The following is a 9,905-nucleotide window of genomic DNA, read 5'->3' as shown; positions in this document are numbered from 1 at the left end:
CTTATGACAACATTACATTTCAACACGGATGTCTTATAAAGCAAAAGCAAGCCTTTATTTTTCATTTAAAATACACAAAACCATATTTTTTACAGTGAAGGTGATTTGGAATGATTTGAGTCGATTGGTAAGCCTGTTATGTAGTGGAGTAGCTGCAGACCAACATGATCAACGATGAGGGTCCGTCGACATGCAGAAAGTAGAAGGCTGGTCATTATGGCTCCTATAGCACAATGCATGTTGTCTCGGTGCAAGGTGGTTGGGTAGAGGTGTCTGAACCAGAGTTGTTCTTCTCGCCACCACCACCACCTAACAATGCACAGCCTTTTATTACACTGGAAAGAGACAACAGAGAATGGTGAAGCATGAGCCTGCTGACATGAGGGGTTTGTAAACTAGGACAACTTGCAAGAGCAGCATGTAAACCAACGCTGTTCTCCATGACACTACAGTTACTGTAACAGAACATGACTGGCATGGTTATCAATTCAGGAGTAGATCTTTGATTTTGAATAGAACATTCAGTTACCTGCAGGGAGGACGTTATCCATAAAGTATCCCTCCATGTTCATGTTTCCTGCTGGCTTGTACTGGCCCACCACGAAGACAGTCTCTCCATTAATCCCCAGGCCCACCCCCACCTCAGTACTCTCCTTCCACACCACCTGGGTGAAATGGGCTATTGGAGAAATACCACAATACATTAGGTTACGCTTAAAGAGGTCTCTCTGTGTCTTGGCTTTGTTAAATCCAATATGGTTGAAAGCTTTATGTTTAAGTGGAACATAATTTGCATTCTGAACACGTGATCTCAAACCACACATTTCCCAGAAAGATGTGTAATAGCAGTGAACCAGTGTTTGAGGCGAATCCAGGTTCGCTGAAGTTGTAGTCTTTGATCTCGCTGTACCAGTTGTCGACAGCCTCCTTCCCTAAATCAAGCAGTCAGGCACAAATGTAAGGACCACTCCTACTTGACATGGCAAATACACACTGTAATCTGAATGCGTATTAGTTTAAGTACAAATATAAAGCAAGCACATCTACAGCGAGAGTACCAGTATCAAAGACCCATGAGCCGTCAAATTCTAAAACACAACTTGACAGTGTCAAAGTGCATTTTTGTAACCCACCAGTTAGAGTATTGGGGGCAGAGCCCCATGTGTAGTAGAGGTTCTCTCCATTGTTGGTGTCGCTGTGCTGCATGGTGTTGATTGCTACCAAGTGGTCAGCCCATTTCTGAGCAGAGTTGCACAGGTCTCTGCTCAGGGTCAGTTTGGGGGTGTCATGCATTCTCCTGTTGGCATTGTGGGTATCCAGAAACTCCTGCTCAAAGCTTGCACCTGAATAAAATCAAATATGCCAATTTAGATGCCACCTTTTCTCTTTTTTTTAAGGATAGTTAGCTAAATACAGGGACATATTTTGAATTAATATATTTATATTTATTTATTCACAGCAATATTTTGAATTTATTTTTTCAGAATTTTGGAACTCACAGTCACCATGGACATCTTTCTTGAATATAGACCAGAGTAGAACGAGGCAAATACTGACCTGCCATATTGCTTGTGATATGTTAAGAGCCGAAAGACAAAAGTAGGTATGGTAAGACTCATTCCGCTGAAGAACACCGAAAAAGAAAGAATCAGAATGTTTAAATCCTGTGTATAATTCCATTATAAACTTAATTTTTAAAAAAATCATTCATTTCATTATTGGATGTTGACCATAGCAATATGTCCCCTAAATAATACATGCATTCATCTCTAACTGTATTATCCGGGTACTCACCTGTATATTATGTAGTTGTTGCGGTCTGTCTTATTTACCTCCTTGTCTCTATATGTTGAGACAGAGAAAGCACTTATATAGTTAAGCTGGATCTTAAACTGTATCTAGGAGACACCCTCTCTCCTCCCTGTAATTACCTGGAGTATTTTGCATGTTGGTGACACCCAGGGAGAGACCTGCTCTTCCACTGTGTTGCTGTGCTTGTGAGTGATGCCGATAGACCAGAGACATGGCTGCTGATTCCACAGCTGAAACACAAGTGTGAGACAATAATAAGATGTTCTGAGAAGGTTAATGATGCTTAGTGGATGTCCTTGATTTTGCCCCTCCCAATTAACTTATTTATATTATTGTTTGATGACAGACAAGACAAAGACATTGAACATAGTCTTTGATCAAACCAATAACCAGTTCCTGATGGAATCATGCCCTGTGCTCTTCATTTATTCTAGTCCCTATATAACAAACAGATTAAGAGGCTATTTTACCATTGCTCAATCTAGGCACCACCCTGGATTATTAACCATTACACAACAGGTGGGTCTAATCCTGAATGCTGATTGGTTAAAACCGCATTCCAGCCAGTGTCTATTCCACAAGTTACCACCGGCTAAATATATGATGTTAAAATGCCTATTTACTCTGTTCCATCTGACTGCGCAATCCACTCTCTCATCAGCCCAGCCAGGCAATTTATGAACTATGATCTCCACAATTTATGATCTCCACTATAAAGAGCATTTAGACATTATCTCAAATTTCTTTAAGACGAACATTTATATATATATATATATATATTTTTTTTTTTGTTCACCTTTACTTAACCAGGTAAGCCAGTTGAGAACAAGTTCTCATTTACAACTGCTACCTGGCCAAGATAAAGCAAAGCAGTGTGGTAAAAACAACAACAACACAGAGTTACATATGGAATAAACAAAACGTACAGTCAATAACGCAATAGAAAATCTATATACAGTGTGTGCAAATGTAGTAAGTTATGGAGGTAAGGCAATAAATAGGCCATAGTGCAAAATAATTACAATTATAATTTAGTATTAACACTGGAGTGATAGATGTGCAGAAGATGATATGCAAATAGAGATACTGGGGTGCAAATTAGCAAAATAAATAACAATGTAAATAACAATATGGGGATGAGGTAGTTGGGTGGGCTAATTACAGATGGGCTGTGTACAGGTGCAGTGATCGGTAAGCTGCTCTGACAACTGATGCTTAAAGATAGTGAGGGAGATAAGTGTCTCCAGCTTCAGAGATTTTTGCAGTTCGTTCCAGTCATTTGCAGCTGAGAAATGGAAGGAATGGCGACCAAATGAGGTGTTGGCTTTGGGGATGACCAGTGAGATATACCTGCTGGAACGCATACTACGGGTGGGTGTTGCTATGGTGACCAATGAGCTAAGATAAGGCAGGGATTTGCCTAGAAGTGGTTTATAGATTACCTGGAGCCAGTGTGTTTGGCGACGAATATGTAGTGAGGGCCAGCCAACGAGAGCGTACAGGTCACAATGGTGGGTAGTATATGGGGCTTTGGTGACAAAACGGATGGCACTGTGATAGACCAAATCCAATTTACTGAGTAGAGTGTTGGAAGCTATTTTGTAAATGACATCGCCAAAGTCAAGGATCGGTAGGATAGTCAGTTTTACGAGGGCATGTTTAGCAGCATGAGTGAAAGAGGCTTTGTTGCGAAATAGGAAGCCGATTCTAGATTTAACTTTGGATTGGAGATGCTTAATGTGAGTCTAGAAGGAGAGTTTACGGTCTAACCAGACACCTAGGTATTTGTAGTTGTCCACATATTCTAAGTCAGACCCGCCGAGAGTAGTGATTCTAGTTGGGCAGTTGGGTGCAAGCAGTATTCGATTGAAGAGCATGCATTTAGTTTTACTAGCATTTAAGAGCAGTTGGAGGCCACGGAAGGAGTGTTGTATGGCATTGAAGCTCGTTTGGAGGTTTGTCGTCTGCATAGAGCTGCTTGGCGATGGTCTTGTAGTCCATTCCAGCCTTGTGTAGGTCTACAATCTTGTCCCTGACATCCTTGGAGAGCTCTTTGGTCTTGGCCATGGTGGAGAGTTTGGAATCTGATTGATTGATTGCTTCTGTGGACAGGTGTCTTTTATACAGGTAACAAACTGAGATTAGGAGCATCCCTTTAAGAGTGTGCTCCTAATCTCAGCTCGTTACCTGTAAAAAGACACCTGGGGAGCCAGAAATCTTTCTGATTGAGAGGGGGTCAAATACTTATTTCCCTCATTAAAATGCAAATCAATTTATAACATTTTTTACATGCATTTTTCTGGATTTTGTTGTTGTTATTCTGTCTCTCACTGTTCAAATAAACATACCATTAAAATTATAGACTGATAATTTCTTTGTCAGTGGGCAAACGTACAAAATCAGCAGGGGATCAAATACTTTTTTCCCTCACTGTACCTAGCAGGACAAAGAGTTTGAACCTGCAATTACAAAGGAACCTAGGTCTGTCAGTTTTTGTACTCCAGGCAACTAACATCAAGTAAGTATCATTGTACTGCACCTTAACCTTTACACAAATGATATGAATCACACTGTACCTGCCCAAAGCCTTGAATGCCCTCAGGCACGCAAGTACACAGGCACAAGCATGCATACATGCGCGCCACATACAGTGGGGTCCGATATTATCGACACCCTTGATAAACATGAGAAATAATGACTGTATGAAATAAATAATACAAATATTGAGCTATATTGTATGCTCAAAAATATTGGTGAAATGATATTATTTTTTACTAACACAATTGCTCAGAGAAAGAGATTTAGTTTAACAAGTAATATTTTATTTTCACAAAAAGGTAGGGTTAAAAAATTATTGACACCACTAAAGATTTGTATAAATAAAGTTGTCAAAAGTTTAGTATTTGGGCCCATATTCTTAACACGCAATGATTACATCAAGCTTGTGATTCTACACATTTGTTGGATGCATTTGCAGTTCGTTTTGGTTGTGTTTCAGGTTATTTGTGCCCAGTAGAAATTAATGGTAAATAATGTATTGTGTCATTTTGGAGTCAGTTTTATTATAAATAAGTATAGATTATGTTTCTAAACACTTCTACATTAATGTGGATGCTACCATGATTACGGATAATACTGAATGAATCGTGAATAATGATGAATGAGAAAGTTACAGAGGGTGAAAGAACATATCATATCCCCAAGACATGCTAACCTCTCACTATTACCAATAACATGGGAGGTAAGCAGGTCTTGGGGCTATGATCTTTGACCCTCTGTAACTTTCTCACTCATCATTATTCACGATTCATTCAGGATTATCCATAATCATGGTAGCATCCACAATAATGTAGAAGTGTTTAGAAACATAATCTATTCTTATTTATAATAAAAGTATTTGACTATAACTTGCACAATTTGTATCCAATGGCAGGTTGTGAGCATGTTGAGAAATATGTCAGTCTTACAGTTTCATTATCCTTATACAGTACATACGTAGGACAAATCATCAGAAATAGGGGTATTGTAAAGCAGTTGGCTACTGTAAACACGTAGCACGGTGTTGTATGCCATTTATGCCCCATGCAACATTGTACAAGATCACCTTCGCTATCGCCTGTCTCTCTGCTTGAAATTAATCAGCTTACAGTGTATCAATGAAATTCAGATAACGAGTGAAATATATTGTGAAATACAACCCAGGTATTTCAGCAGTGCATTGTACACTACACTATAATTCCAAATAGATAGATTAAATATTTATCCAAATTAAAAGAGTGTTTTGGTGCAGTGAACAAGTGACTTTGTGAATTTGTTTGTTGTATTCAGTCAATTGATTGATATTTATTTTTAACTGTCATTGCTCATCTTTATAAAGGGTGTCAATCATTTCGGACCCTACTGTAAACACACACAAACACACATGCATGCAGAAAAGGGATGCATATTTTTCTTTTCTGATTTGAATACAAGAGAACAGATGTTTGTCACAACTCGTTCAGAGTAATGATACAGGAGGAACTGAGATCATTTCACACAATCCTCACCCACTCTCCATATAGCATGAAAGCACAGGAGGCTTTCAATGTTCAACTCATTGTTCCCCTCATTACTGCTACATTGCCCAAGGATAATTATTCATATTTAGGCATAGTGATGCTACTGTACCACTTCAGACAGGTATGAGTTAACCTTATGGGCTTGTAGGCTTTTCACAGTTATGTACCCTACACAATAACCTCATATGATGGCTTTAGATAGTTGTCCAACTTTGGCAGTCATACAAACAATACATAAAGAAATAAAGTACAAATACACTATACCATTCAAGATAGGGAATGTTGTAAAATAATTAGTATTTGACTTTCTATTCATAGTTTTTATTAATAGATAAAAGACAGCATTAGAAGAAAGGATAATGATTTAAATTAATACATCTTCAAATATAAGGAACTGGAACACAAAAGTACTTAAAAGCCCGAAATTAGGTAGTAATCAAAATGGTAGGGATAAAAACACAGCAAACAGAGGACATAGAAGGCACAGTATGTAGGTATGTAGGTATGTGCGGGTGTATTGTGATGGAAGGTGGGGTGTGTGTTTTTGTGTTTGGAAAAGTGTGGAATTAAGAGAGTGAAAAAGGAAAATGGTTGCAAATGCCAGAGCCCATTTGTGTCTGTGTCACGACTTAAGTGAGTGAAAAAGGAAAATGGTTGCAAATGCCAGAGCCCATTTGTGTCTGCCTCCTCTCCTTGTTCGGACAGACTTCGGCTTTCGTCGTCACCGGCCTTCTAGCCACTGCCGCTCCTCATCTCATCTCATCATTCCATTTGTTTTGTCTTGTTTACTACACACACCTGGTTCATATCCCCTCATCAGTACCTGTATAAGTGTTCCCGCTGCCCCCTTGTCTTTGTGTGTGATTGGTTATTGTGGAGGTATTATAGCTCGGTGGAGCTACTTTGTATTTGTATCGCCGGGATATTCACCCGTGTGCCTTGTTTTCTCCAGTGCACCGTATTTACCACAATGGAGTGTATTACGCATTGATGCGTACCACTGTATTTTCCGGAATAAACCTTATATTCTGTGATTTACCCTCCTGCGCCTGACCGAAATCACCCATCACAGTCTTCGAGCAGGAGTTGTGACAGAGAGAGCTTTCAATTTTGTGCAGATATGGGATATACTGTGCATTTTTTAATAAATTAGAAATATAGTTGATTTTTTTATTTTTTATTTTTTTGGGGCGGGGTAGATCAGCTTAATATTGCAGATAGATTGTATCTTCTATCAATGTAATTGTCTGCATCACTTCCAATCCCCCATGTTTTTTATATATATACACTCCCCTTTATTACTTTTCAACCCCGCCATCCTTTCCCTACTTGGGGTAAATTAGTGAACAACAATGCCCAGGCCTCTACTTCCAGCCTATACTTACTATCTACACCTTATGGACACAGTCAATTTTACAATAATTCTATTTTTATTTTTTATTTTATTTTTTGCTCCTGAACTTCTTCTACTCTCAACCTCTTCGATCATTTTCATGATGTCCATCCGGTTTGCTTCTATATGCCATATCTTTCTAACTGTGCTCTTTCCCAAAAGCTCCCAACATACAACCTATATACTTATTATGGACACAGTATGCTTACATTATTAGTTATCTTGTTATTATTTGTTGTTATTTGTTATTAGTCCCATCCTTCAACTCCATTCAATACCTCCCATCTATCTCTTAACACCATCCATATAGGATTTCTATTTGCCATATATATTTCAACCGTACTGTGATGTTTTACAAAAGTTCTGAACCTTTCTATTCTCATTGCTTCTACAGATAGTGAATTAAAAATAAACATTTTTGCTAAACGTATTATTATATTATTGATCGATTGACTATGACTTTTCAGATCACCCAGTAATGCTATCTGCAAGGTTAGCTCCAGGTAAATATTGCAATCCTTTAGCCATTCCTGGACCTGTGTCCAAAAACAAGCTACAAATGGACATATGTGTTTCTCCATTTCTTTTTGTTTTTCCTCTAATTTATTCTGAGCCTCTTTGTTACAGTTTTTATTGCCATCTATCTGTTCTGTTAGACTTTCTATTTCCTTTGTTAGTATAAACTCTTTTGACCTAAATTGCTTTTATTTTCGAGATGAGTACTGAATTGCATGGCCTCTAAAGGCACATTTAAAGGTGTCCCATACAATAAGGGGATTTGCTGTACCTATGTTATGTCGGAAAAAGTCAGTTATAAATTCCTTTGTTCTAATTATAAATAAATTATCATCCAATAGGCTTTGATTGAATTTCCAATATCCTCGTCCACGTTGAAATTCAGTAAGAGTAATGTATATGCCAATTATATGATGGTCCGACCGCATTCTGTCCCCTATCAACACTTTTTTTTACTTTTGGTGCCAACAAGAATGAGATAAGAAAGAAGTCAAGACGACTAGCTTGATTCAGTCTCCGCCATGTATATCTCACTAGATCAGTATATTTAAGCCTCCATATACAGTGGGGAGAACAAGTATTTGATGCACTGCCGATTTTGCAGGTTTCCTACTTACAAAGCATGTAGAGGTCTGTAATTTTTATCATAGGTACACTTCAACTTACAAATTACATTGTATGCTTTTTAAGTAATTAATTTGCATTTTATTTCATGACATAAGTATTTGATACATCAGAAACGCAGAACTTAATATTTGGTACATAAACCTTTGTTTGCAATTACAGAGATCATACGTTTCCTGTACGTCTTGACCAGGTTTGCACACACTGCAGCAGGGTTTTTGGCCCACTCCTCCATACCTTCTCCAGATCCTTCAGGTTTCGGGGCTGTTGCTGGGCAATACGGACTTTCAGCTCCCTCCAAAGATTTTCTATTGGGTTCAGGTCTATTGGGTTCAGGTCTGGAGACTGGCCACTCCAGGACCTTGAGATGCTTCTTACAGAGCCACTCCTTAGTTGCCCTGGCTCTGTGTTTCGGGTCGTTGTCATGCTGGAAGACCCAGCCACGACCCATCTTCAATGCTCTTACTGAGGGAAGGAGGTTGTTGGCCAAGATCTCGCGATACATGGCCCCATCCATCCTCCCCTCAATACGGTGCAGTCAGCCTGTCCCCTTTGCAGAAAAGCATCCCCAAAGAATGATGTTTCCACTTCCATGCTTCACGGTTGGGATGGTGTTCTTGGGGTTGTACTCATCCTTCTTCTTCCTCCAAACACGGCGAGTGGAGTTTAGACCAAAAAGCTATATTTTTGTCTCATCAAACCACATGACCTTCTCCAATTCCTCCTTTGGATCATCCAGATGGTCATTGGCAAACTTCAGACGGGCCTGGACATGCGCTGGCTTGAGCAGGGGGACCTTGCGTGCGCTGCAGGATTTTAATCCATGACGGCGTAGTGTGTTACTAATGGTTTTCTTTGAGACTGTGGTCCCAGCTCTCTTCAGGTCATTGACCAGGTCCTGCCGTGTAGTTCTGGGCTGATCCCTCACCTTCCTCATGATCATTGATGCCCCACGAGGTGAGATCTTGCATGGAGCCCCAGACCGAGGGTGAGTCTCCCGAGTGGCGCAGTGGTCTAAGGCACTGCATCGCAGTGCTAGCTGTGCCACTAGAGATCCTGGTTCGAATCCAGGCTCTGTTGTAGCCGGCCGCGAATGGGAGACCCATGGGGCGGCGCACAATTGGCCCAGTGTCGTCCAGGGTAGGGGAGGGAATGGCCGGCAGGGATGTAGCTCAATTGGTAGAGCATGGCGTTTGCAACGCCAGGGTTGTGGGTTCGTTTCCCACGGGGGGCCAGTATGAAAAAATTATAATGTATGCACTCACTAACTGTAAGTCGCTCTGGATAAGAGCGTCTGCTAAATGTAAAAAAAATGTAAATGTCTTGAACTTCTTCCATTTTCTAATAATTGCGCCAACAGTTGTTGCCTTCTCACCAAGCTGCTTGCCTATTGTCCTGTAGCCCATCCCAGCCTTGTGCAGGTCTACAATTTTATCCCTGATGTCCTTACATAGCTCTCTGGTCTTGGCCATTGTGGAGAGGTTGGAGTCTGTTTGATTGAG

The 9,905-nt window shown here is 39.9% G+C and overlaps 1 protein-coding gene across 1 annotated transcript; it reads right to left on the bottom strand.

Moving 5' to 3' along the window:
- Window positions 1-521: 521 nt before the first annotated feature.
- im:7150988 (Golgi-associated plant pathogenesis-related protein 1) lies at window positions 522-1,564 on the bottom strand. The gene is made up of 4 exons (XM_041863048.1): window positions 1,558-1,564; window positions 1,134-1,343; window positions 855-932; window positions 522-679 (listed from the first exon to the last, which is right to left on the bottom strand). The coding sequence occupies exons 1-4, from the start codon at window positions 1,562-1,564 to the stop codon at window positions 522-524; spliced, it is 453 nt and encodes a 150-aa protein (XP_041718982.1).
- Between the last annotated feature and the right edge of the window lie 8,341 nt (window positions 1,565-9,905).

Source organism: Coregonus clupeaformis, chromosome 18 (genome assembly GCF_020615455.1).
Source record: "Coregonus clupeaformis isolate EN_2021a chromosome 18, ASM2061545v1, whole genome shotgun sequence".
Lineage (NCBI taxonomy): Eukaryota > Metazoa > Chordata > Actinopteri > Salmoniformes > Salmonidae > Coregonus > Coregonus clupeaformis.
Note: the sequence above shows the minus strand (reverse complement) of the source record. Positions and strands in the feature narration are given on the sequence as shown.